Source organism: Prionailurus bengalensis, chromosome X, assembly GCF_016509475.1.
Source record: "Prionailurus bengalensis isolate Pbe53 chromosome X, Fcat_Pben_1.1_paternal_pri, whole genome shotgun sequence".
In the NCBI taxonomy this organism is placed as follows: domain Eukaryota; kingdom Metazoa; phylum Chordata; class Mammalia; order Carnivora; family Felidae; genus Prionailurus; species Prionailurus bengalensis.
In genome coordinates this window covers 14,214,513-14,241,665 of record NC_057361.1, presented here as the reverse complement: position 1 = coordinate 14,241,665, position 27,153 = coordinate 14,214,513, and the positions used below count along the sequence as shown (strand labels likewise).

Sequence of the window (27,153 nt, the reverse complement as noted above, 5' to 3'; positions counted from 1 at the left end):
ACATCCTGTGGAAGAGGCGGATGCCCGCTCAGGTTCACAGCACCCCGTCTCTCCCTCAAGCCCTCACGAGCCCTAAGCTCCAGCCCTGGCCAGGCCCCACATACCTTTCCTCTTGGACCTTTCCTCTTGGACCTTTTCTCCTGCACTTCTGGAACTCTCCACCCCATTCCACTATCTCCTCTATTGAAATCTGACCGGTGGGGCGAGGCAAAGCTGTGATGACTGGAACCCTGAGGTGGACTAGGTGAGGACAAAGTAAATTCGACATGAATTCTGGTTTGAGAGTTAGAGGGACAACAAGTGGCCTCATTGCTACTCACCCACTGTGCCGTGTGTGTGTGTGTGTGTGTGTGTGTGTGTGTAAACACATGCATTCCAGAAGAAGTCTTTCCTGAAAGAAACTAGGAAATAACACCTATGATCTTCATTGTCAACTAACCAGATGTTATGCAGCAGTTTCTTCCTCCCCCCATCCCACCTTTGCCTTGTTTATGCTATATTAGCTGCAGTCACAATACTTGCTTTAAGATAAATATAGTGAATTTATAGGACTTCAAAAGGCTCAGCAGCCCTAAGATTCTACAGTGTGTTGTTCTGCTCTTGAGAGAACTCGCCTCCAGGCAGAGGGACGCTTCTGACAAACAGAATTCCAGAAAGAAGGCTCCATGTTTAAAAGATGAGCATTCCCCACCCTCTTCTTCCCCCATTGTCTGTGTACTTCTCAGGTCAAGGCTGTTATTATTTTTATTTTTAGGTAGTATGCAGCTGATGAAGTGAAGTGGCGTTTGTTTATTTATTGTTTTTTGGTCCCTGAGTTGGAACACAGGATCAGCAGAAGAGAAACTCCCTCTGTGACTCATTGCAGGAACATCTAGCATTCCAGCCAGCACAAATAGGATTAAAACAACTTTCCCGAGGGCCCCAGTCATATTCTAGCAAAGGAACACATTGGCCAAACTGACCACCTCTGGACCATTTTGGTTTTGCAAAGAGAGCTATCTGTGGCCTTCTTGTGTGCTAGGCTCTTTGTGAGATCTCCAAACAACTTCTCATGAGCTGATTCCTCTGTGGCCTAGAGATTGTCATCAGCACAGAGGGTCTTCTTCACAGGGTCATAGAAAGTGTCACCCATTGGGGAAACACCTGGTCATGGTGGCCTGAATTGGTGATATTTGGGTCTTCACATAATAAACACTGCAACTTTCCAGGGCATGGCTGGTGTAGCACACATGGTTTGTCCCCTGCCCCCATGTCCCCTCAGATTGGCCTCTATATGCCGAAGGCCACCTACTGCAAATAGCTGTGACTATTCTAGAGGACATGTTTTTTTCCCTCAGGAGCATAGTAGGCCCGCTTGCTGGGCTAGTTCAAAGCACCAAGGAATTAATGCACCATCCAGGAGCAACCCTTGACCTGTGATGGATGGGAGTTGGTGAATAAACACCCTGACTCCAAGGCATATGTTTTCCCCTGCCTCCCAGCATCCCCAGTAGAATCGAGCCCTAGTTGCCCTCAGTGGTAACTGAGTTGATAAATTGCCTTCCTTCTCTTTGCTGTCTCGCTGCTTCACTCCTCTACTGTTATTTTCTGGGATCTTCTCCCAAACAAACTACTTCCAGGCAAATCAGTCTGTTTACGGAGCAACCTAGCTGGTTGGGTTCATCAAAACCGAACAGCACCCCCCCTCACCATATCCATCACCACTGGTGATGGTCATTAAGTTTCCCTTGTGGCTTTAGCACTGCTGTAGCATGTCATACATGGGGACACAGTCCTTTGAGAGCCACTAACTTCTGCATGGAAATCTGGTAAGACAGAAACCAGAGTTTCAAAAGGTAGCCAGTTCAGCAGCAGGGCCCCCCTGTACCATGAAGTAAGGACAACTTTGGACACTGCTAAAATCTCTGTATTCAGGAAGCACATACTCATGAGGTTCCTGTGAGTGAACAGTAAGCATTTGTTGACTGAGTCTATAAAGGAATGAATAAGTGACTCACATTCACTTCTTCACTTAATTCTGAGTGCTTAGAGGTTGAGGGCACATCCCACCACTGTTTTTGAACCTCAAATGCCTTTTTTTTTTAATTTTTAATGTTTATTTATCTTTGAGAGAGAGAGAGAGAGTGCAAGTGGGGGAGAGGCAGAGAGAGAGGGAGACACAGAATCCAAAACAGGCTCCGCGTTCTGAGCTGTCAGCATAGAGCCTGGTGCGGGGCTCGAACCCATGAACACAGGATCATGACCTGAGCAGAAGCTCAACCGACTGAGCCACCCAGGAGCTCCTCAAATGCCTTTTAGTGGAGCCAGCAATCCTGGCCATAGTTGTATGTTCTTGTTTCTATGCAGAGATTTCAAGACAGTAAGATCCTTCCCATGATTGGTATCTGACACCTCTAGATTAGAGTTTTATTTCTTTGTCCATAACTTTGTCCACTGATTGAATTATGTTTATTATACCAATAAAGGAGACATAATCCTTAAACCTATCAGTCATAGACCTCAGTGAGAATGATTTTATCACCTTCTTTCTGGAAAACTCAATTTTGATGGGGGAAACCCAATTCTGACCATCTAAGGAAGGGTGAGGAGTAGGCAAAAATGAATCTCAGGCATCCAGAGAAGATAAATCTATGTGTTTTGGGTTTTTTTTTTTTCCCCTAGGACTGACAGCCCAGCCAAGTCATAAGTGAATGCGCTTGGTGGTTTTAAAAGCTTGGGAGATTTCCCCCAAATTTGGATCACCCTCCTTTTGTACTTCTAGTGCTGGTGAACAATTTCTTATCTTCTTCACGCCCTCATCCTCCTGAGAATCTCCACTCCCACCTCTGCCTGTACCACTCTGCACAGCAACCAAGCTGTTGTAGCTCAAAGCGCCCCCTTGTGGCCAGATAAATAACAGTCAGTGCTTTTCTCAGTGTTACCCAGTTTCTCAGTGTCTTCTCTCTTCCAGCTGAGCAACCTTTTTCTGATTTGGACCTACACATACTTTTAAATAGCCTCCCCCCTTCTTTCCTTTAATTCTTGCCCAGTTACCTCAGAAAATTCCTTTACTTTCCCTCTCCCTCTTGTCCTTAACCCTCTTCCTTGGCTATTCCACCCTTTCTTTGTTTTTGTTCCTCTTCTGAGTGACAAAGTGACCCTAATCCAGTTGATAAACAGGAGAGGAGGGCTGCTTAGGCCCTTGGGCTGGAGGGAAAGAAACCCCTAGGACCTAAAGTGAAATTATACATCATAGCCAATCAGCAGTAAATGCTGATGAGTCCATATTCAAGCTACAAAAGGCTCTGGCCACCTCCCCTTTCTCTCCTAGCCTATCTGCCTGAATGAGAAATAGATTTTTGTATTTAGTTGTTTTCCCATGGTCTCTCATTTCCAATAGTGGGACAGTGTTGTTTTCTATTTTCACTGCAAGCGTTCTGTGTTTCAGCTATGTTGGGGGGCAAGTGAATATTTGTGGAGACCTCACCATAAGGTATATAATATTCTACATTAAATGCCTTCCTAGTTCCTTGCAGCTGATTTGAAAATGAACCTTTGAACAAACAGGGTTTTAACTTAGGAGCTTAATGTACAAACCCATCGGGAGCATCAGCAATGCTATTTAAGATGCTCAGAGGAAATACGAGCAGTGGATCTGATAATGATGACAGTGATGCCAGTAACGAGGTGACAACGGTGATGATGACAGCTTTGACAATGAGAATGATGAAGATGGAGACTGTGATATTGCCGATGACGATGGCGGTGGTGGCGATAGCCATGTTTTGTCGAGTACGTTCCACGTGCCAGGCATGATGCCAAGCACTTTACCTGGATTATTTCCTTCAGTCATTACAGCCACCTCAGGTCTGTAATCCCCGTTTTACAGAGAGGGAAACTGAGACTTAGAACTAACTTGCCCAAGGCCACACAGCTAGCAAAGCTAGGCAGAGCTGAAATTTGATTCTAGGCCTGTCTGAGTTCAAAGCTTGTACCTTGTGACCACTGTCATGGGGGGCCCAGTGCCCAGGCTGAGGTTGGCACTCTTTCTGTGCTGACAGCTGTCGAGGGGCTCACATGCATTAGGAGAAAGGGAAAATCTGAACTCCAGTCCTTTGACTTCACAAATCTACACCCCTTCCTTCCACTGACCCCTCAAAGGGTCTATTTCTGGCACACTAGTCTCTGGAAAATGTCCTGCTAATGACACGGGATTATAAACAGTCCTTTTCCCAGAACAAAAATTTAACCTTTGTATCTCAATCTAATTAGAAGTATTTTCTCTTCCAGAGGCAGGTTTTCCCCCTTCTTTGTTCCATATTTCAGAGGTTTCTTTATTGCCAAAAAAAAAAATCTCCAAAAATCACAGTGTTTTAAGAAGATAGACCCTGGCCTGAGACCTTAAACGTGACCTGTGCTCCTGCACAAGATGGGCACTCAGGCACTAGCACCTGAGGGTGTTTGGGGTTTTCTGTGTCCTGCAGAAGGCTGTGGACCTTGACCAAATGCAGGGATAGACGCTCACTGACTGTCACAGCCCACTGTCTAGGTGAGTGTCCCCTGCTACCAATAGCCACTCTTCAGGATATTTTCCCATGATCCACCAAGACCCCAGGAGGAATCTTCTTTCCTTGTAGTTTCTGGAAAATAAGCATTTCTTCTCTACTTTAGAGAGGTCCTTGCCTTAACATCTCTTCCCGCTGCTGTCTCGGGATGGGCGTTCTTCCTCTAGAGACTTCCTGCTTTACCCCTGCAGGAAACGTGGGCCTTGAAGGAGCCCTAGTAGAAGCAGATAATCCTGGGAGAGTATCAATTGGTTAATACTTTGGGAATTGAGCCAAGAGAGAAAGCAACAAGCCTATGGAGAAAACAGTACCAGGGCAGAGAAATGGGAAGTACATGCCTAGCACACAGTAGGTGCTCAGATAGTTTTTGAAAGAACAAATAAATGAATGGATGTGAATACAGTTCCCGTTCTAGCCCTCATGCAGTACTGCATGGCCCAAGGTCCACCATCCATCCCTGGGGGCAGGCTAGAGGTAACTGGGAGTATGAAATGAGACCATAAATACAAAGACATATGACATTCTCCACCTGGGCAAAGAAGGAGGTAAGGCAAACCCACGATGCTCCCCACCCCCCCCCAGTCTCCCAGATCCCTCTTGTGCTCTACTGGAACATCATCATCTCTCCTGCTGAGTTGCAACATTTTTGTTCTTGCACTCCTACTAGAAAATAATTTTTGCACACTCCCCCAGTGCAACAGACACAAAATTATGCATCTACTTATATTTATTTGTTACATATGCTATAGAATAGAAAAATGGGAATAAAAAAGATAGATGAGGAGGCATAATGACCCTAAATAAGTTTTATGGTGACCTTCCCCTGCTCCCGGGGAAGACCTCGCAGTCCCCTGGTGTCAATGATGCTTGGGCGCCCTGCTAGCCCCTCCTGACTCACACACCTCTGCCAGGTTTCACCAAGATCGTGTGAGAGCCAAGAGTTGCAGTCTGTGCTCTCTGCATAAATGCCCACAGCCTCTGGCCATCTAGATGAAGGGGATACTCAGTCCTGAACCACGAGGCCACCAATGTTTTCATAAATGAGATAACATGTCAGGGAACTGATTTCCAAAGCTCACCTGGGTGGTCATATTTCTTTTGGAGGGCTGTGTGGGTCCCTGGATATAAAAGGCAATCACCTCTAAGGTGGGCAACTATCTTGTGTATCCTCCATATTTTCACTAATTTGGGAACACGTTCACTTGACAATTGTGTTCACGGTTTCAGTAGAATGGCCCTGTGCTGGTGTTTAAAGCTCAGAAAATGGAATCACTGGGACAAGTAACTAACAAGTATTACACCCTATGGGAAGAGCAAAACCATTTTTTTTTTTTACCTAGCTGGCATTATTTCTTAGATATTTAGTGCATATCCGGTCCTGAACGGTGAAAGTACATCCACGTTGTGTTAATGGACGAAACTTATGCATTGCTCATTTAACTCCTGGGAAGTGGCTGGGGATTTTTATACAGAATTGTCAATCATTGGTGTGGTTAAAGTGCTGGATAGAAAGCAGAAAACAGACTCAGAATAGATGGAGGGGCAGGATTCTTAGCACAGTTCTCTGCCAAGTCAACCTTCCAAAAGGGAGAGATGTGTCACCTTTTCCCCGGAGCAAGGGGACATGGGGAAACGCCGTGAGATCTGGGGAGAGGTTGGGGGAGCTTGGGTTGATGGCTTTAGTTTTTCCTGTGAAGCACGAAGCCAGATCAGCCACTGGGAAGGTTGGCCAACCAGCTGCCTCATCCTCTGGCCTCTGAATTAAGAGTTCCCAACCTGACTGCACGGTAGAATCACCTAGGGGATTTCTTAAACCCCCAGAGCCCCAGTTGCACCCCAGACCAATTAAATCAGAGTCAGGGTGGGGGGACCCAGACATCCATAGTTTTTAAAAGCTCCCAAGGGATTCTAATGGGCGGCCAAGTTCGGGAACCAGTGTTAAGCCCGAACTCGTCAGACTTTAACATGCATGTGCACAAAGCACCCAGGAGAGCCTGTCAAGGTACGGATTCTGATGCAGGAGACCTGAGGTGGGACCCAAGAGCCTGCATTTCTAGCCAGTTCGCGGAGATGATGCTGCAGCTGCTTCAGGGATCCCGCTTTGAGCCGTGAGCACATAGAATATCCTATTTTGACCTGAAATAATTGATAACTGCCTACAGGCCCCGTAAAAATCAAAGCTGTCGATATTTTACAGTTGGACAACATGTATCTTGAGAGAATTATCAAGATATATATTTTTAAATGAATGTTGTAGAAGAAGAAATTCATCTTGATAGAAAAATCTAGATGAGGCTTATTTCAGTGGAAGAGGAGAGCAGGTCACATCTGCCCGCTATTGGGGCTGAAGGGGGCATACTCAGGAGCAAGGGCAGGGCCGGGGCCCGGGCGTGGAGTCTGCCCAGTGCAGCCCAGGCTCGCTAAGATCACTTCCCCTGAGGCTGGGCTTGCCTTCCAGTGACCTCAGGTCGTGCCCCTCAGGTTTGAGTTGCTATGAGGTAATCTCTGCCCCTCGTGCCTGGGTCCCCAGCCGTAAAGGGTTTGCTCAGGGCCACTGGGCTCTGCGGACCAGGGCCTTGTGATCATCTTGGTAGTTGTTTCTGTGGTAAAAGTGCTCTAAAGTCACAAAATAAAATTAAGCCTCTCCCTAGAAGATGATTTGGGCCTCTGAAGGGCACTCCTGGAGTGCTCCAGGGTTTTTTCCAAATTCTCTGCTCAGAAACCAGACTAGACCTGAGCTGGTCTTGAGACTCCGTCTTGGGTCAGTGGGGAGTTCACAGCCACATTTGAAGTTCCTTCAGTTCGAGTTGGTGCAGGCTCTTCAGGGGGCCCTGGCATCATTTGCGATATGGCTGAGGGCATTAGGAGTGAGGGGACTGGCCTATGGGAGAGAGAGAGAGAGAGAGAGAGAGAGAGAGAGAGAGACTGACTCAGTGATAAATGCCCATAATGAGGAAATAGATGGACTCTAGGACCCAGAGAATAGTCTGAGTTATCTGAGCGCTCAAGTGTTTTCACTTTTTAAATTAAGCCATAAACGAATCCTTATTATAAAAATGTCAATGTGCAAGGAGGCCCGTAGGGTGATGCGAGTGCTTTGTGCGGTGCTCTGGAGGCAGCAGGCCTGCAAGGCAGGCATGGCTTTTGCAGCGGCACCTGGTGGGGCACGGATGTGGTGCTGGTCCCTAACTGACTGTCCCAGAGTTAGGCCCCAGGTCAGCTTCTTCGAGAATGTACCTCCTTATAAGGAAAACAGCACACAGGAAGCTTCACTTTGGTTTTTTCCTGGGTGCATCAGAGAAACACCGGAACCCAGGGTGGATTCATTCACATGCCCCTGACTGGTGAAGGTGGGTGGCTGTCATGTTACCCTCCATGGTGCCGGTGGGGCCTGACCCTCTACTTTTGTCCCAGTGCGAGCATGGTGACCTTGGTAATAACTGGTTGCAGGCAAAATTTGGGTCAGACTTTCTGGGTCACGGTTTCCTCATCTGTAAGTAGAATCAAGAAGGGGATGGAGATGTGACCTTGACCACCCCTTCCAGCCTTGATGTGCGTGCCATGGTTCTGTAAACGGTGAGCCTGCACCGGAGGCTGGGCAGGAGAAGCCAGACTCAGGAAGGCCTAGACGCTCATTCGGACACCCATTCGCTCAGAAAGTGTTTCCTGAGCACCTGCCATTCCCCAGAGGCGGATAGAAAGATGCGGCAGTGAGGCAGCCCCTCCCTCCTGGAGAAATGAGTGAGCAGGCAATCCCAATGTGAGGGGAAGGCTCAGGACTAGACAAGGGCAAGTTGGGGTGCTGTGTGGGAGCCCAGTGAGGTGGGGACGAGATCTGAGAGGAGGAAACCGCAGAGTCTGACAAAAGAGCAGGAAGGAGTTGGTCGGGTGACACAGAGGCCCAAGAGGGCTCCAGGCTGAGACACAGATCCCAGGGAGAAGCTGCCCCGACTTAGATCGGTAGCTAGACGAGGGCTCTGTATAACGGTTCTGTGATCCCACAGGTCGCTGAGCCCAAGTACTGCCCCAGACAGCCTCTCCTCACCCCCTCACTTGCCCTGGGCCCTGAGGCATTTCCCCCAGAGTCTCCAGCTGGGGGCCACATGGCCTATACTGGGGTGGACCCCAACCTTCCAGCTCTAGCAGCTGGCCAAGGGCCAAGAGATTGAGAGTGACCCACAGATCCAAATTGCCCACTCCCCATCAGGCCACACTGCATTTACCAAACCTGGCCCATACCCTTCCCCCAATCCCCCCATCATCACGGGTGTAGGCAAGACCGATGGGTAACCTCATTTAAACCCATTTGCAGAAGATGTTTTGAAAAACCTGAACAAAACATTCCTTGTCCCCTCTGAAGCCATCGTGCCCTTTAGCTTGAGCATTAGTTGGTGGCTCCTAGGATACTTCCTGATTTGTAGAGTTCCTCGGCACACCTGCTGCCCCATGCTAATCAGCGGGGAAGGGAGGACAGCTCTCTGCCTTCTCTCCAGTCAGCTTGTTTCTCACTCATCCTGGGGAAGGGATAGAGACTTGCCCTGTGAACTCTCATCTTACAAGCTGGTTGTGAGTGAGGGTCATTGCTGGGGCTTCCAGCACTGGCTCCTACAGCGGCTCCACTTACTCTGCCTGCACTGGGGGTGCTCAGGCCCCCCGGCGGCTGACCCAGAGTTGGGGCACCCACCGGCAGGGTGAGTGACAAGGGGAAGGGGAGCAAAGAGAAAAAGAGAAGAACCTTTCTGGGAGGCAAGAGGGTGCATGATGAAGGTAGGGCTACTGTTTCCTTTGCCCGTGTAGCCGAATACCAGCCTCATCTCAGCAGGGCAGTGGCTCTAGGGAAGTGACCGGGGGTGCTCACAAGGCCTACTGCCCGAAGACAGGAACTCTAGTGCAGGGCAACAAGGCCTGCATCCCCTCGGCCTCAGCCTTTCTGAGACAGATGTCAGGTGGGTGGGCGGGCATCTCAGCACCTATGAGCTACAGGGAGACCCTTAGATCTCCCACTGGGGACTCAAAGCTCTGGGAGCAGGGCTGGGGCAAAGCGGAATGGAAGCGTGGGCCCAATCTCACTTCCCTCTCCTCCCACATGACAGCTGTGGACCTGCCTGACTACTTGGCCAAAGTAGTCATGGGGCGCCCCATGGGGGCTGTCCTCCCCAAAGACAGGAACTCTGGTGACCCTTCGGCTCCTTCCCCGGTGAGAGGGACAGAGGAGGGTCCTGGTGGACAAAAGAGAATAAGCAAACAGTTCGATGATTTTGTGGAAAGGACTTGGCCACCACTTTGAAGAAATCTCATGCTCGAGTGCCCTCTTTTACACAGCTCTGCAGGCACATGCACTCGGTGTTGAACAGGCGGCTGGAGAGCACTGTTCTTGCCAAGAAACAAAACGCACGAACGAGTGTGGCCCTCACAGCTTCCACTGGGAAAAGAAGCCTGGGATTAACCCTGAACTCGAATCCCACCATCAGTGTCCCTTATCCTAGTCACCTAACCTTCCTATGGAATCAGTTTTCTCATCAGCAAAATGGGCATAATTATAGGCCCCTCCTCATAGGGTTGTTCTGAGGATTAAGTGAAGTAATGCATGGAAAGTTCTGAGCATTCTTGGCAGAGGCCTGGCACATGGTAAATGCCCAGTCCGTTTTGGCTCTGGCCATCTGTGAAACGAACAGGGGCCCCCTGTCCTGGCGAGGTCCCCTCCTCACACTCTGAACCAGAAGGTTCTGGGGGAGTGGGAGGCCTAGAACCAGGGCCAGGCAAGAAAGGAGTGAGGTTGGCAGGAAGAGGTGAGAGCTGGCACCTGAGCTAAGTTGTGGACCAAGAGCCGAGGGAAGAAGCCCTGAGAAGTCTGCCTTCTCTGCCTGGGAGGGGGCAGGGGTGTGCAAAGGAGGCAGAGGTGAGTGTGGGCCGGGGAGGGGAGGCTCTCTTGTCCAGAAGGGCAGATAGGTGCAGCCCCTTACATGCAAGCAGTCTTCAACTCACAGGAAGCCCAAAGATGGCACAGAACATGTCTTGACCTCTCCCAGTAGTTACCTCAAAGGCCATCAGAAGCCACCTCAGATGGGTGGCTGTGGGTGCCTTCTCTTCCCATTGCCATCCTTGTCCTCCCCGGCGCCTCCCCAGCTTCCCTTTAGCCTTTGCTCACCCCTCCCTGAGAGTTTTGGCCACTGGGAAGGACAGGGCAGACCCTTCTGGAGGAGATCCTAGGTTCTCAGGTCCTTTACAGGGCCGTGACCAAGTGGCCACCAAAGCTTCGTCCTGCTGATGTTGATGCCTCTCCTGACGTAACTTTGATGCCTTCTCACGCTAGCAAATCTCTGTCCGTGGAAAGACGTGTGCACCACTGAACTGTAATCTCCACTATAGCAGGAACCTTGTCTGTCAGGCTCACAACAGCATCTCCAGCCCCCAGCAAAGTGCTGGTGTGCAGTAGGTGCTCAGCCAATCAGTGGGTTGAATGAGTGAATGAATGAATGCGTGCATGAAGGAATGAGTGAACAAGTGATATTTTCTGGGCTAAATCAGGGAACATTCCTCTCAGGAAAAACCAGGACCCTTCAGTTAGGGCAAGCCCCTGCAACTGCCCTGGCGTGGCTGCCTCCCTACTCTGCCCTAAAGGCATCATTGGCCAGCACTCTGGGTCACCTCCTGGTTTCCAGAGGACACCCTGCCCCTAGGGTGCTGGGCTGTGGAGCCCTCCGTCAGAGGCACCACTGTGCACCCTGCTGAGGGCATTACCAGCGAGTCCTTCTCCCCAAAGTTGTGTGCACAGCGTCCTTCTGCTTGCTGCCCTTCCTCCTGCTTCAGAGAAACTCCTTGTTCTATGCATTTGACACATTTTGATTGTCTGGAAATATCACACGGTTGTTCATTTGTTAAAGCTGCCTTCCTGTAGCGAGGCCTTGTTTGTTTATTTCTACTCCTATGGTGTGCCAGGCGGGCTGTCCTACGGGTTGTGGAGGGTGTGTTGGTAATTTGGGGGTGAGGAGAGGAGGACGCGAGATGACCGTGGGACTAAAGTCTACAACAGCTCCAACAGGTGAGGTCGAGAATCTGAGTTGCCCAAGGCCTGCCCGGCAAGCCTGAGGATTATTGAATTATTATTGAGCCCAAGCAGACTCCAGGGCTGCACAGATCCCTGAGTTAGACATGGTGCCTGCCTTCTCCATGGTAACGAGGCTAAATATGGACGCGTTTCCATGGAGAGTCATATCGCAGCTGCAGCCCTGCTTCCTCCAGGAAGCACCCGTGCTGGGTTCCTTGGGCCTCTCAGGAGGCCGTCAGGGGTGCCAGGGATATCAGTGAAGAGTATCTCCCCGTTGAAGACGTTTGCTTCCAACAGGTGTTCCATTTCCCCAGCCCTAGAATCAGCGACGTCCCCTCTTGACAACTAGAAAAAGTTAGGGGAGGTCACGGGTCACGCAGAGGAGCTGATTAGGGAAAGCGACACTGGACCCTGTGAGCATTCGTGCAGTTATCCTGTCTCCACCTGGCTCCGTGGGGAGGGTTTGCCTGTTATGGGGAGGGAAGGAGATAGCATTGGTCAGAGGAAGCCCGTGAGACAACTGTGCCGATCCTTGTGAAAACACACTGCTCTTCTTTTCATCGAGCCTCTTCGGGAAGAACGATTGCTTGAAAGAGTTTTTAAGATGCTTTCTGTAAGTGGGATGTCCTGTTTCCACTTCCTTAGAATGTTCTAATGTGACAGGACCTTATTTTGTTTTTGAAGTAAAGTAAGTCAAGACTTGCGTGTGAGCAAGTCAAGTCTCCATGTTATCTTGACCGTCCCAACGGCAATGTGGAATGGAACTTTGTGTTTGGCGAAAACTAAACATATAAGCCGAGTATTAGGCTTAGAAATACTCTGTTTAACCTCTCTCGGCTGTTTAGTCATTACATCATCTGTGTTTATAGCTTAGTCGTCTGTTAAATTGGGCCTCTCCATGCACAGCTGATCACTTGGGTGTGTTTGTATATATTAGGCAATATCTATAGCATGTATGTGTACATAGAGGGACGGGTGTGCTCTGTGGTTCACTAAGATATGGAGACTCTTAAAAGACGTGGAGAGAGCACTTAAGGCAATTGTAAGTGGTCTCTGACGGAAGGTTCATGTTGTGATTTTGCCTTGCAGGCCCAGTGGCATCAGAGCCGAGTGATGGACGATCTGCAGTCCCAGAACCTCTCCATGGACATGACTGACTCCTCTCCCGCCTTGGCCAATAACAGACTGGAGAATGGCATGGCCCAGCTGATCACCACTGAGGCCTGGAACATCAACTCCACCGACCTGGTAAAGAAGGCCCTGGTGACCGTGCCGGCCCCATCCATCCTGAACCCCCCAGCCGAGTCTCAGGGCGGCATGGCTCTGAAGGTGGCGGCCACTGTGCTGCAGCCCCTGTGCCTCGGGGAGAGCCCGGTGGTGATGCCCATTCACATGCAGGTGGAGGGAAGCCCTGCGCCCGAGCTCAACCCTAACGGCCACGCGGCCTATGTCATGACCACGCAGGGCCCCGTGCAGCTGCCGGTGGTGCTGGAGCAGCACGTCTTCCAGCACCTCAACTCCCCTCTGGTCCTGCCGCAGGAGGCCCCGTGCTCCTCCAGTGCTATCCACAACAACCTGTTCCAGGGAGCCGAGGACCCCGAGGCTCGACCGCAGCTCCTGGACCTGCGGATCCCCAGCCGGCCACAGGAGCCCACGTTGCCGTTTGAAGCTGTGCTCCAGAATTTGTTCCCCTCACAGGGCGCTCTCGGCCCCCCACCCTGTCAGCCTCCTCCTGGATACGCGCCTGTGCCCCCCCAGCCCTTTAACTCCCCCCTGTCCCCGCTGGTCCCTCCGGCCACCCTCCTGGTACCCTACCCTGTGATCGTCCCCTTGCCCGTGCCCGTCCCCATCCCCATCCCCATCCCTGTGCCTCAGAGTCCCGAATCCAAGCTCAGCTCCGGTTTCCCCAAGCCGCCATCTTCCTTCGGCCTACACCCCTTCAAAGGCACCCCTAGCCCTCTGGAGAAGGAGGAACTGAAGCCCTTCGATATCCTGCAGCCGAGGGAGTACTTCCAGCTTAGCCGCCACACGGTCATCAAGATGGGGAGTGAGAACGAGGCCCTGGATCTGTCCATGAAGTCGGTGCCCTGGCTTAAGGCTGGCGAAGCCAGTCCCCCCATCTGCCAGGAAGATACGGTCCTGGACCTGTCGCTGGCAGCCCACCGAAAATCTGAGCCTCCCGTTGAGACACTGTATGACAGCAGCAGCTCGGTGGACAGCCCAGGTCACGCCGGCGGCATGGAAGTGCCCTTTGCCCCTGCCACAGCACACGGGGCCTCGGCTGTGATGGATAGCCATGTGGGCGGCAGTAACCCCGCCCAGCTGCCCGGCCAGCCCGTCCAGCCCAGCGGCGAGGTCAAGGCTGAAAATCCCATGGAGATCGTGAGCGAGTCCCAGGCCGCCAAGGTTATCGTCTCGGTGGAAGACGCCGTGCCTGCCATCTTCTGCGGCAAGATCAAAGGCCTCTCGGGCGTGTCCACCAAAAACTTCTCCTTCAAAAGAGAAGACTCCGTGCTTCAGGGCTATGACATCAATAGCCAAGGAGAAGAGCCCATGGGAAGCACAGAGCCCCTTAGGAAACCTGTCAAAAACAGGAGCATAAAGTTAAAGAAAGTGAACTCCCAGGAAATACACATGCTCCCGATCAAAAAACAACGGCTGGCCACCTTTTTTCCAAGAAAGTAAATAATGGCTTTTTAAAATTTTTATGATTATAATATGGGGAAAGGTGCATTGGTTTTATAAAAAGGCATTTAAAACAAATTATCTTTGTTAATTATTTTGGGGAGTAGTTGGGAAGCGGGAAGGCGAATTGGCTCTAGAGACCCTGTAAGCTAGTATTGTTTTCTTTTTTAATTTTTGACTTTTCACAAATGAGTAAATAAGAGCAACCTATTTTTCAAGCAGATTGCACATTTTTTGCAGCTTTAATGGAATATTGGGTGAATCAGAGGGGTAAAAAAGCTATTTTCATTGCCACAAAGTGCTTTGATGATGTAATACCTAATAAAGGGTAGGATGAATATTTCACAATAAATGTTTGTTTGCACTAATTGGTTGCAGCATTCTATCATTTTGTAAATTTGCATTCCTTAACTGGTGTGGTTTGGCCAAAACTGTTGCTTGTAAAGCGCTACAAGTTCTTTGTGTTTTGAGACCTAAGCTCTCCAGGCGTATGGGGCAAAGAAGAATTATATTGGCCTATGCCACCATTAAAAGAAGACTAGGAATATGTACGGCCTGGAGCCAGTCACTTTCCCCTCTAAACGTTGCTTTCTTCATTTGTAAAAATGTGGCACAGAGAAGGAAGAGGTGGGGAGGTGAGTTTCAAGCACCCGAGGCCCTTTCCAGTTGACATAGACCCTGGGTGTGGAGAATTCTGTGTCTGAGCCTTCTGTAGACCAAAACCGACAAATGTGTCTAAAAGGAAAATTTACCTGCTTCCTCCCCACCCCCCCCCCTCAGAATTTAGCTGGAGAGGACCTTCTTTTCAAAGGCAGTAACAGCATTGTTCTGAATGACTGAAAGTCTTGCAAGCCAAAAGTATTACTGAAGACCCCTCAGAACGAGAGGTAAGTCCTTTGCTGGTGGATCAGGAGATGCCCCATAAACATTCCTGGCTTGGGATAGAGATGCTTGGGAGTGGGGTTGGGAAGGGAAGAGAAAGTCGCTCCTCCTTAGTTTAGACCAATGGTTCTCAACTGGGGGTGACGGTGCCTCCCCAGGGAACATCTGGCAATGCCGGGAGACACTTTTGGTTGTCTCAGCTGGGGAGGATGCTCCTGGCCTCTGGTGGGTAGGGACGGAGGGCATTGCTGAACATCTCACAGGCACAGGACCCCCCACAACAGCAGATGATCCGGCCCAAACGTCACTGGTGCCGAGGCTGAAAAACACTGGCTGAGCCATCTCTCCGTGGACGAAAGCGAGGCACCTGGAGGAAGGGAACAGCCCGTGGCTCTTCCCCGACAGCACAAAGCCGCCCCTGCAAATGAGGCAGTTTGAGTGTACATTTAAGCTAGATCTGCTAGGCGGCACATCGCACTTGTGTCTGAAACCGTGCTGGCGACAGACTGATGATGGCATGCCTGCTTTTAAACTTAGAGCTCTTTCTTTCACTTCTTGCAATTAGTATGTATCCAGCTGTTACCGTGAACATGAACAGGAGGAAAAGCAGTTGCGAGACTGTTCTTTTATTACCAGGCTCTCTGTGTATAGGGTTACCATTTCAGCTGGTGCTGTACTGAACACCCAGAACGGCTTTTCTTTTTCCTGCTCTTTTCCTATGCCGTTAAAATTTATTTTTCAAAGTGCGACGTGGTGGTAATCACCACACAGCCGTTGCTCGTCAGGCTAGCTTAGTCCCGTTCAACGGCACCCGCCAGACTCCATCCCTCCGCCTCCACACAGTGCAGGCTTTTTCCACTTTTACGCCCATGGTGGGTTTCTGGCCCTGTTTCCTGAGCATGGCATGTGTGCTAGTCTCAACTACAACAACACAAACGTGCCCGGGGGCTTGCACTTGCCGTTTACCTGATGTCTCTTCTCACCACGTTCACGGTTGTCTCTGCTGCCCCTGCAGCCCGGGGGGCCGCCTTTGTACACCGGCCAGCAGGGGACCCGGTTCACAGTGTTCTGGGAACACCTGCTGCTTACCCAGCTTTGAGGGAACAGGATTCTCAATTTGGCCTTTAGAAGAAGCCAGTGCTTAAAGCTGAGTGACATATAGGTGGAAAGGAAGGCATTTGCAGCCTCTAATTACATTATAAACCTCAAGCCACAAATCTCTCTTTGATGGGTCTCAAAGTGCCCCTTTCTCCTAAGACGTCAGTGCTGCTTGGGTGAGAATTGTTGGCTCCACAGCCAACCAGGGTGTTGAGTCAGCACGGGCTGTCTCCTACCCTGGGTCGGACTCCCACCCACCCATGCTGCGCTTAGCCCCAGGCCCTGTCATTCGTGGCTGGGGGGGGGGAGCTTTGGGAAGAGGCCGCTGTGGCGTGGGGAGACGTGCCCACTGAGGTCTATGAGGGCCACACGCGGTGTTGTCTAGGGACCGGGCTTGTGCCACTGGGGCAGTGATACCCTCTGCTTGCCCCCCTTCCCAGCCTTTGACGGGAACTGGAATCCACTTGGCTACCTGCAGGCCAGGGAATCAGGAGAAGACCAAAGGGCTTGTTGCTGCGGCCAAGGTGAGCCTATGGACCCCTGGTGGTTCGGTTCCATGCTCCCTCCCGAGTCAGAAGTTCGCAGCCTTTCAACACAAACTTTATCTAAGAATTATCAGCCTGGAACCATGATTCCTGGTCTGAGGCATGTGATCCACACAAGGGTCACAGGGGGGTGGGGGGTGGGCACTGGCAAACTTCAGGCCCCATCATTATTCTGCTTGATTCAGAGAGCTTTGGTCACTTACCTCCCCACCCCTCACAACTGTCTCCAGCTAACCGCGTTTAAGGTTTCGGCGGGATTTCTATCAGACTCTTTCTCATGACTTAATTTCCCATTTCTTCTAAAAAAAATGTTTGGGTCAACTAGCCTACAGAATAGCTTTTCAGAGTCTTTTAGGAAATAGAATTAGCCCCCAAGAATGTTGATAATTTGCTCGGACTTGTCACGATGGCTTCGGCTGGCTTCAGTTCAGAAATGATAAAAAATTGGAATGACTTACAAAAATCCATATTTGGGGGTAGTGATCCTCCTGGTAAAATAAAAACTAGAGAGAAAAATGAAAGATTTAAAGACGGTCCAGTTACTGTCCTAACCAAGGAAGTCCTCCACAGTGAGTAGGAAATTCTAAAGTGAGATCAAAGATTTGTTTAGATTCAAATGCAAAACTCTCATACTTTAAGCATGAAAAAGTACATCTGCAATGGTGAAAACTCCAAGCAAAAGGAGGAAGGGAGGAGAGAGGGAGGGAGGGAGGGAGGGAGTGAGGAAGGAAGAAAGGAAGGATGGAGGGAGGGAGGGAGGAAGAGAGGGAGGAAAGGAGGGAAGGAAAGGTAGCCAATTACTGAGAGATGATGTCAATATAGTGATTATCTTCATAAACAGCATAATTAATACAGCAGGAAAGGATTTAGATTCCATTTTATGAGTGAGGAAATTGAGGCTCAGAAGAGTTTTCTGCTTTCAGTTTTTAAGTATCAACAACTTAAAATATGTACTTTGCAATGATTCTTAAATATCGGGTTTGAAGCCCAATGAACCCACAGGAATTTGGATCCTTTTGGGGGCAAAACCCAGTATGAATTAGTGAAGAGTCTGAATTACAGATTTTTTTTTCAATTATTTTCGAGACCATTCCAGTTAACTGCAATGCCCAGAGCACCTGGTACAATTGTAAAGGGAGATTTCAAGCTGAAGGGTGGTGATGCCAAACCTCTAAAAGCCACACTCAAAAGCTGCTAAGCTGAAAACTTTAACAGCAGGGAAAAAAGCGTGAGAGGTCATTCTGGCCGACTTTACTCCTCATTAAATAAAAAAGGCAATTTTCCAGAACAGCTCACTACCACCAGGTCAAATAACTGACCTCCCACATCAGTGAAACAAAATAGGGTATATTTGGGGTCCTCAGGGTGCCATTTTAATAAATTGCTATTTATTTTAATTAACGTATTGGTGGATTTTATAGTAAGTAGCATATATGAGTGCTGGAAAGAACTAGTTCCAAATATTGCAAATAATCCAACTGAAACTGTTATTAGACCAAGGGATTTCTAAGCAAAGTGAGATTGTAGCAATGCCCTGCCGAAATTGTGAACAAGTTCAAGTTAAAGGAGATGAACTGTTAAGGTTTACTATATTAACCCAACTTGTAGGTTATTTTCCATCTGTGTTCTAGATATACACTCAAAAAGTGTAGGCTCACCCTGCTGATAAAGATAAGTCACCTGGAAGCTGTCCACCCTCTGCTTAAATAATTTTTTAAATCGAAGGTTTGAGAACCAGTCAATTAGTAAGAATTTAATGAACCTCTTTATATCGATAGCCCCACGCTGTCAGTCCCGAATGGTTCTGGGAATTCAGTTTTATTTAAAATCCCTTCACATAAGGAACTTGAGAGGTGTTTTCAATGCAGAAATTTTCAGTGGGTCACATTTCAAGCCACGGTAAGAAACAATGAACAGACCAAATTCTTTGAAAGCAGGAACTGAACCTTATTTCTTGACTTCAAGGTTTCTCCACTTTGGCACTATTAACATTTGGGACCGGATGATTCTCTGTTGTAGGGCACTGTCCTGGGCACTGTAGGATATTGAGCAGCATCTCTGGTCTCTCGCATGAGATGCCAGTAGCCCCCCTCCCACCTGCCCCCCATCGCCCCAGTCGCGACAACAAAAATGTCTGCAGGCATTGCCAAGAGTCCCCTGAGGGGCAAAGTCACCCCTGGTTGAGAAACACTGTTTTATCCCCACGGTTTGTTTTATTGTACCTGGTCCACAGCAGGACCTCATAAACTCTTTGCAGAAAGAATTTAATCAAGAAATGATCCGGGATAGAGATCTGTACCTGGTACCCTACTCCTATCTTCTGGCTTACCACCACGTGCCTGATCTGACCAGGAAACTATCCTTTGGAAACTATTCATTCGTGCAAAGGGCCATCACTCATCCAGCATGTAACAGGGCCCTCTAGAAGCTTCTCCCTAGAACACAGGGTTCAGCAAATCTACGACACCTCACAAAAAGGGCTGGAACTCAGCCAGTTCTGAAGGGATGCCTCACCAACACCATGAAACTCGAAGGAACCGTTACTCAAAACTCACCCTATGATGACCGTTCGTCAGTCTTATTTGCAAGGGCAGCCTAACCCAGGAAGTTACAAACATTGCCAGGAAGTTGGGTGTATTTTACTTTTTCCTCATGTTTTACGTGAATTCTTCTTGATGCACTTGAGCCTAGTCTTTTGCCTGTCCTTAATGGAAACAAAAGCCGAACCTCCTCCTCCTTTAAACACCAGATCTTTCCGCGGCTTCCTTCCCTTGGACTCGAGTCCCATCTCCTCTCGCGCTCTCTGAGCTCCTACTGTGTAGTCCTTCTGTCATCTGGGTTGCTCTTTCCCCAGTTTCTCCATTTACTTTGTAGAGTCAAGAACTCCAGGTAGGTGACGGAAATGTTCTAAAATCGACTGCGGTGATGGTTGTACAACTCTGTGAATATACTAAAAAAATTGAATTGTACCATCTAAGTGGGTGAATTGTATGGTATGTGAATTGTATCTCAGTAAAGCTGTTATCTTTTTAAAAATAATAAAAGAACCCCAGATCGAAATTGGGACTGCTTGTGGGTTCCAGCAAAGCCTCCTAGAGCTAACTAGTTCCTTCCCATCTTTGGTCAGTTATGTACCTCGGGTAACATATCTCCACTTCCCATTGGGCCCTGACATCTTTGATTAGTTATTTCCTGCTTACACCTCCTCATTTCCCTCTGGAACCTGCCCATCTGACTCTCCCAGGTTTCTCTTTACCGTCAGAACTTTGCTGGGAGCATCATCGGTCCATGTCTCGTTTCTCTGAGTCTTGGATTCCTTCTTCCAAGTGGTTTGCCCTGAATAGGCCTTCCCAGGCCTTTAGCTTGGTCCTCACCATTTCTCTCCCAGGGTTCAAACTATATTTGGCCACAGCCTCTTATTTCAAGCAAAGTCACACAAAGGAGACCAGTGTATAAAAGAATCACACAACAGCAGCCGCTCTGGTCTGGAGTCCCGCCTGGCCCTGTGACTACAGCAGCTGTCACCCCACAGCACCCTCTCCATCAGGACTTCGGATAGCAGAGCTGTGTACCTTCTCCTATTTTCTCTCTTACATCTTCTCCATGAGCAGAGGGGACATTCGGGGCACATGTGGTCCAGTGACCTCCGAGCTCAGAATTAGGAGACCAGGTTCCCGACTATCATTCCCTCCTCTGGAAGGAGGGCTGGGCACCAGCACCAGAGAAATGGTCAAGGACCCAAGCACTATCCTCACAAAGCAAAGACTCATCCCCTGACTACAGGATGCAGCAGGAATCTGTCCCCAACATGGCCACGGTGGCAGTGGAGACTGTTGAAATGCCTTCATGAATCCCGTCCTCCTTGAGGCAAGGCCAGCATACAGAACAGAAAGTTGGTTCTTATCAAGTGATGCTTTTTTAATGCAGCATTATGATTTCAAGTACCATACTAATGGAAACCGGCTAACAAGGTCTTGCCTGGCAGAAGTCCATGGGGGAATCTTGTTAGTACAGGGATAACATTATTGGTGAAGAGGGTATCAACTATTTGTAGGTGAATGGGTGCTCCTAAGGTACTTGAGGGTGGATGAGAACAGTGTGTTTTCTTTGTGTGGCAGGGGGTGGGGGAACGCGACCTGGCAGGCAGTAGAAGAGCCAGATAATGGAGGGCTCATTCTTTAAGCCCTGAGACCGTTTTATTGCAACTGTTTTCAATGGGAATCTTTTCAAAATGCATCAAGCACCTGGCAGGGGTAACCCTTCCTTGACTCTGTCATTGTCCTGGCCACAGGTGACTGGCCTAGGCAGGAATGATATGATGCCCTGTGGGGCGTCCAGGGGAGAGAGCCATTTGTCTCCAGCTTGTGTTGCTCTCCCGTCCCCAGTGCACACTGCACACTGGTGCCTTGCTTCCTTTTCATGTCCCTTCTTTTCTTCCATGATGGCAGGGCATGCCTGGACAGCCATCACTAGCCAACGGGCTCTCACCCGTAACCTGGCCCATAACACGAGATGGTCCCCACTCCCCTGGCAAGTGCCTTGTCACTGCCCTGTGAAGCCCAGCCCCAGCGTCCTGTCTAGAAAGATCCTCTGTGGCTCCTTTCCTCCACACACTTCCCTGAAACCCACTACAGGGCAGTGAGACTCTAGGGAAGGCCTCTCCCTCCCATCTAATTGAGCAAGCGAGGTTCTGGGCTTTAGGTTGGAAGCTCCCTGAGACGGGCCCACATCGTAGAAGTGACTGCTGCGTCCATGGCCCACAGTGCAGAGTAGCTAGGAAGGCCTCGACAGTTGCTTAATTGAACTGAAACACAGAGTCCCTTCTTTACTTTCTTATTTATCACTTCTTGGCTGTAGTGGCCCCTGCCCTTGACTCGGCCACTGTCAGGCCCTTCTCCTGTGGGCTTATTCTGGATCCTGGTGATTTATGCAAGTACCAGATGCACAGGACACTGTATTTTAGACATTTCGCTTAGAACTTGCCTGTCCTATTTATTAACTCTTCAGACCCTTCCCTTGTTGCCACCATGAAGGTTAAAATCCAGCAGAATCCTTTCGGGCCATTGCACATTTCCAAATTAACGAAGTTGGAATCAGTGTCTCACTGAAGTTTCTCCCTCCCTTCCTTTGCTTCTCCCTCCCTCCCTCCCTCCCTCTCTTTCTTTCTTTTTGTTCTTTGGTAACATCCAGAAGTGCTGCTTCTGTTTCATGTTATAAGTGACAATAATTACCCAGGGAGCCATGGCACCTCTCAGGCCCCATCTCGCCTACTCCCTGGGTGCTTTTACCCCGCTCCCTTCTTAGCTTTCCTGGTGCACCTCTCGCCACACTCTCCTGTCTCCCGAGTGTGTCTTCCTTTCCCCTACGGACAGTGAGGCTGATATTCCACCCTGTTCTCTCTCTCTGCTGCAGACGCAGCCCCCCTCTGTGGCTGCAGTCCTCACCCGCGTGCCCTCACACTGTGCCCCCATCTGCTCTGCTATCGGTGGCCAACATCTTCATTGTGTTGATTCCTCTCCATCGCCAGCCCTTTACACTCAGACACCCGAGGTCCTACCTGCCATCTTCACAGGGCGATCCTCTAGGTACTTCAGACTCGTCACCCCTAAAACTTAATGCAGCGTCTCCCTTCCTCACCCCAGCCGTGGACTGAACTGAGCTGCACACCCTCTACCACCCCTTCCCCACTGCCCAAGTGAGAAACGGGAGGCTGGTCTCTGTGACCTTGCCCTCTCCTTCACCTCCCACATCCCCTCTTGCTCACTTTGCCTCCTTGATCTTCCCCAAATCCACCATTCCTTTCCTCCACACTTACTGTTCTTGACCCAACCAACATCATTTGCCCATGCTTCTATTTTTTCTCTTTTAAAGATTTCACTTTTTTAAAAGTAATCTCTACACCCAGTGTGGAACTTGAACCCACAACCCCAGGAACAAGAGTCCCATGCTCCACTGACTGAGCCAGCCAGGCACCCCTTGCCTCGAGTTTTAGTTTTTTTTCAACATTTATTTATTTTTGAGAGACAAAGAGAGCACAAGCGGAACAGGGGCAGAGAGACAGGGGGACAGGATCTGAAGCAGGCTTCGCACTGTCAGCACAGAGCCCGATGGGAGTCTCGAACGCAAGAACCATGAGATCATGACCTGAGCTGAAGTTGGACGCTCAGCCGGCTGAGCCACCCAGGTGCCCCCCTTGCCTAGACTTTTAAAATGGCCTCAGAACTGGGTGGGGACCATGCCTCCATTTTCAGCCACTGCCTCCAATCTTGTTTCTATCTTCCACCAGAATAGTTTTGGTAAAAGCCAAATCTTACCATGTCATTCCGGGATGTAAACGCTTCTGGTGTTGGATTTATCCTTACGCCCTGAAGAGGCCTCCTATCTCCAGCCTTCTGAGATCAGACTCCAGACCACCTCTGTGACTGGAGCTCTCCCCTTCACCCCTGTGGATAAGCTCCAGGAATACAGAAGGTTAACAGTTCCCAGCATAAGCTTCTGTGGGTCCACCCTTCAGTGCCCTGACACTCCCTCTGGCTAATTCTTCAAGATTTAGCTCAAAATAACTCGTCCTCCAGAAAGGTTTCCGTGACTACTCCAGCATAAGCTGCCTCCTACCCTCCCACGGCAACATGTGTACTCATATATCATTTTGTCCATCTCACTCATTTGAAAGCATGTGTCTGTCCATCCCACCATACCATAAACTGCTCTAGGGCCAAGGTCAAGTTCATTGTATCTCTTACACCTAGCACAGTGCATGGCATTTAGGGAGCCTTCAATTTAATTTAAGCTAGGAGGTGGCTAGGGACTCTTGATAGAAGTTAGAAGCGCTGGCTTTAGAGCCAGAGTCTGGATTCAGCTGCCACTTCTCCTTTCTCCCGTGTGACTTCACGCAAGTCACTTCATCTCTCTGTTCCCGCTTCTTCACCTGTAAAATGGGAATAATAAAATACACGAGGTAATGCATTTGAGGCACCAAGGACAGGGTGCTTGATACATTCTTTGTGTTACATTTTGTTTATGGGTAGTGACAGAGAGCAAGGCCAACAAATGTCACAGAAATTCCTGATTTTATAAAGTCTTTAATTGCAGCTGACATATTTTTAGGTTCCACTTCGTTCCACAAAGGTAGGTGTCTAGCCAAGCACTTTCATGCCCTCCTCCAGGCTACTGACTAATAGTTGAAGCATCTTCAATGTCATCTCATTTTCCTTCTGGACCTGAGAGAGGGTTGCTCACTCACCCATCACCAGGAGAAGGGACTAGTCAGAAAAGGAGAGGAATAGGGGCGCCTGGGCAGCTCAGTCGGTTGAGCACCCGACTGAGCCTTAGGTCATGATCTCGCCACCTGTGAGTTCGAGCCCCGTGTCAGGTTCTGTGCTGACAGCTTGTAGCCTGCTTTGGATTCTGTTTCTTCCCCTCTCTCTGCCCCTCCCTCCCCCCCTCTCAAAACTAAATAAACACTTAAAAATTATTAAAAGAAAAGGAGATGAAGAGACTGGCGTGGAGAAAAAAACCTCAGAGGCAAGTCTGACCATGGAATCAGAGTGATACCTGTTCTTTAAGTTGATTCTCTTTTGGATTCCTCATCTGTGGAACCACGACTCGGTGGCATTCTCGTGGGGAGTGGGGATCAGTGACATAAGGCACATGCCCGCGGCCCTCCAGAACCAGGGCGCATTCCCTCCTGCTCCTGTAGCCGATGGGCCCCAGGGACAAGCTCTGTCCAGAGGCAGCTGGCGGCTTGGCCTCTCGGTCCGCTGAAGGCCACGGCCCAGGGGCAGCTGTGTCGCGACGCCGTGTCGCTGTGCAGCCCCGGGGGCCGGCAACCTCGTGGGCCAGGCCATGGGGCCTTCCTCTGAGGTAAATATATAGAGCGGTTCTCCCTTTTATCAAACTCTTCTTATAAATATCTGATGTCCTACGGCAGATAAACCTTTATTTAAATTAGAAATATAAATTCGCTTTACAAGAGATAACGGTAGTTCCTTTTTTCGATGAGAGAGGTTTCTTGTGTGCCCTTTAAACAAGATCTAGCATGTGGGAAGCCTCTCAGGAGCACAGCTACTAGACAAATTGGGGGCAACTGTATATGAAATAACTACAGGAAAGGGTCTTTGAGGTCAGTGTGGAAAAGGAATCCCTCACTCATCCTGTGTAAGAGCTCCTGACCTCCAACACAGAGAGAGGAGCCTTTGCAGTAAAGGGATTTTTAAAAAGTCAGAACAGCCTCTGCTTCTCCGCTGGCCCACTGGGGAGAAACCACCCTGTACCCACGCCGTCTTTGCTGGGAGGACAGCGCCTCCTGCCGGCAGCCACGGCGACAACCGCAGGGCGCTCCCGCACACACAGCGGTGGGGACACAGGCACCTTGCTAATGACTTTGGTCCTCTGGAAGAAGCTAGTCTGTGAGCAACTTCGAGGACATTCGTGGGAAGGATCCAGACCGAAAATCCTCGGGGGCCCACGCTTTCAGGAAGGAGCCCCCTCACCCTTTAGTGGTGGAAGGAAAACCTCGCTTCAGCCAAGCCAGGGAGAGAGGCCGAACGACACGCCGGAGGACGCCACGTGCTCAGAGCGCACGGAGCCCAAGCGGCTGCCCGGACCCTCGCGGGGACGAGAGAAATGCAGGCGGCAAAGGGCGGTGGGGCTGTCGCAAGGCCACAGGAAAGGACAGACGGCCAGGACTCCGAGGGAGCGCGAGCCCCTGACTCGGGCCACTGGCCTCGGGGGAGGCGGGCCCCTTGCCCGCAGCGCCAGGGCCGCCACCCGTCGCCCCTCGAGGTGCCTGTCCTTAACCCGGGCTGCCCCTGGATTCGCCAGGGGAGCTGTAAGGAGTCCCAGCGCCCAGGCCTGGGGCCCAGAGGTTCCCGGGGCGCGGGGCAGGGGAGGCAGGGCGCTGAACTTGCCCCATTCCGGGGGATTCTCGGGCATCGGGCTGAGGGGCACCGCTCTGTAGGCCGCGTGGAGCCGGTCACCGGATCCGTGCCTTTGACTCTCGAGTCGCCCCGGCCGGTTCACGTTACCGACCCGGTTTCCGTGCAGCAGGAGGCGGCGAGCCAGGCCCAGGGTGCGGCAAGGAGAGCTGGGAAGTACTGTCCATGTGACCCAGAGGACCGCGGCCCACTCTGCCCACGAGACACAAGGGTACAGCATGCTCACAGAGCAGCGCTGACCGTGTGGGGCGTGGGGTTCTCGGCGGGCTTCTAGTCGACTCCGTGACAACCTATGCAACGCGGGGGATGGGCCCCCAAGGCCCGCCTAACGATTGCCATCCGAGATGTGTGTGTGTCCGTGTGCGAGGGAGACAGAGTGTGCCTGGGAGAGAGTGTGGGGGGGAGGGAGGGAGGGAGGGAGAGAGAGAGAAAGGAAGGGAAAAAATGCGTGGGAGAGAGGGAGAGAGAGAGAGCCAGGGAGACAGAGCGAGAGACACAGACGTGGAGGGAGGAGTGGGGCTTCCGAGGGGCAGAGAACAGGAAGGAGACGGGCCAGGAGTCGGTAGGTGAAAGCCGACACCTCCCCATCGCTGTGCCAGTCTGACCGCAGCCAGCCTGCCTTCCAGGCTGAGTCTGGGCCTCAGACCCCTGGGAGGCAACCACCGGGGAGCGCTGGTGACCAGTGGTGACCCGGCTCTGGGGAGCCATGTGGCAACGAGCCCCCACCCTGCTCCGGCCTGAGCGACACCTTGTCCTGCCCGTGGTGGCCACGCGCCGTCCACCAGGCTCAGAAGTCGGGACCTCTCCTCACTTGCCGTTGTCCTGGCGGTGACGCCAGTCCCATGTTTCCTGGCAGTGGTCCCCGACCTCGGGCAATCTTGAACGGAACTCCTTCCCCCATTTTCAAGAAAAAGGTGGCTGTGCCTGATTATTTGCTGGCTATGTTTCACCCAACAACTCGGGCCATCCTGAGACGGACACCTCCGCCTCTGAGAACAGCCCGGAAAAAGGTGAAACGGAGATGCTGGAGTCGCCTCCAAAGAGAATACCTGGACGGGATCCCATCAAGGGCACTGCGCATAGCGGATGATGGGTTCTGTCTGCTGACGGCTCGCCCCACCCCCACCCCCAATAGCTGCCAGAATGATCTGTCCAGAATGTCCGGAATGCTGGTCTGGCTGTGAGACACCCACCCCCCATTTACGATCCCTTCAGTGCTTCCCACGGGCCCTGAGATCCCATCCAAAGGTGACCCAGGGGCCTTCCTGTTCCAGGCCTCGTTCAGCCCTCCAGGTTCATAATGACTCCCCAATACCCGGCCCACATTTCAAACTCTCTCGACACTTGTGGTTCACCACGTGCCTCAAGATCACACGGCCTGGAAGGGACCTGGAATGCAGGGAATGTGAAGTCCT

At 50.6% G+C, this 27,153-nt stretch overlaps 1 protein-coding gene across 4 annotated transcripts in view; it reads left to right on the top strand.

Moving 5' to 3' along the window:
* RAI2 (retinoic acid induced 2) overlaps positions 1-14,645 on the top strand; it is a 59,361-nt gene extending 44,716 nt beyond the window's left edge. For 2 of the 4 annotated variants that reach the window (XM_043569670.1, XM_043569669.1), the window contains exon 2: positions 12,682-14,645. In XM_043569670.1, the coding sequence (XP_043425605.1) occupies positions 12,706-14,277 (1,572 nt within the window). In that variant the 5' untranslated portion in view covers positions 12,682-12,705 and the 3' untranslated portion in view covers positions 14,278-14,645. The remainder of the gene's footprint in view (positions 1-12,681) is intronic. The other 2 variants (XM_043569671.1, XM_043569672.1) reach the window with 2 other exon arrangements.
* The last annotated feature ends 12,508 nt before the right edge of the window (positions 14,646-27,153 follow it).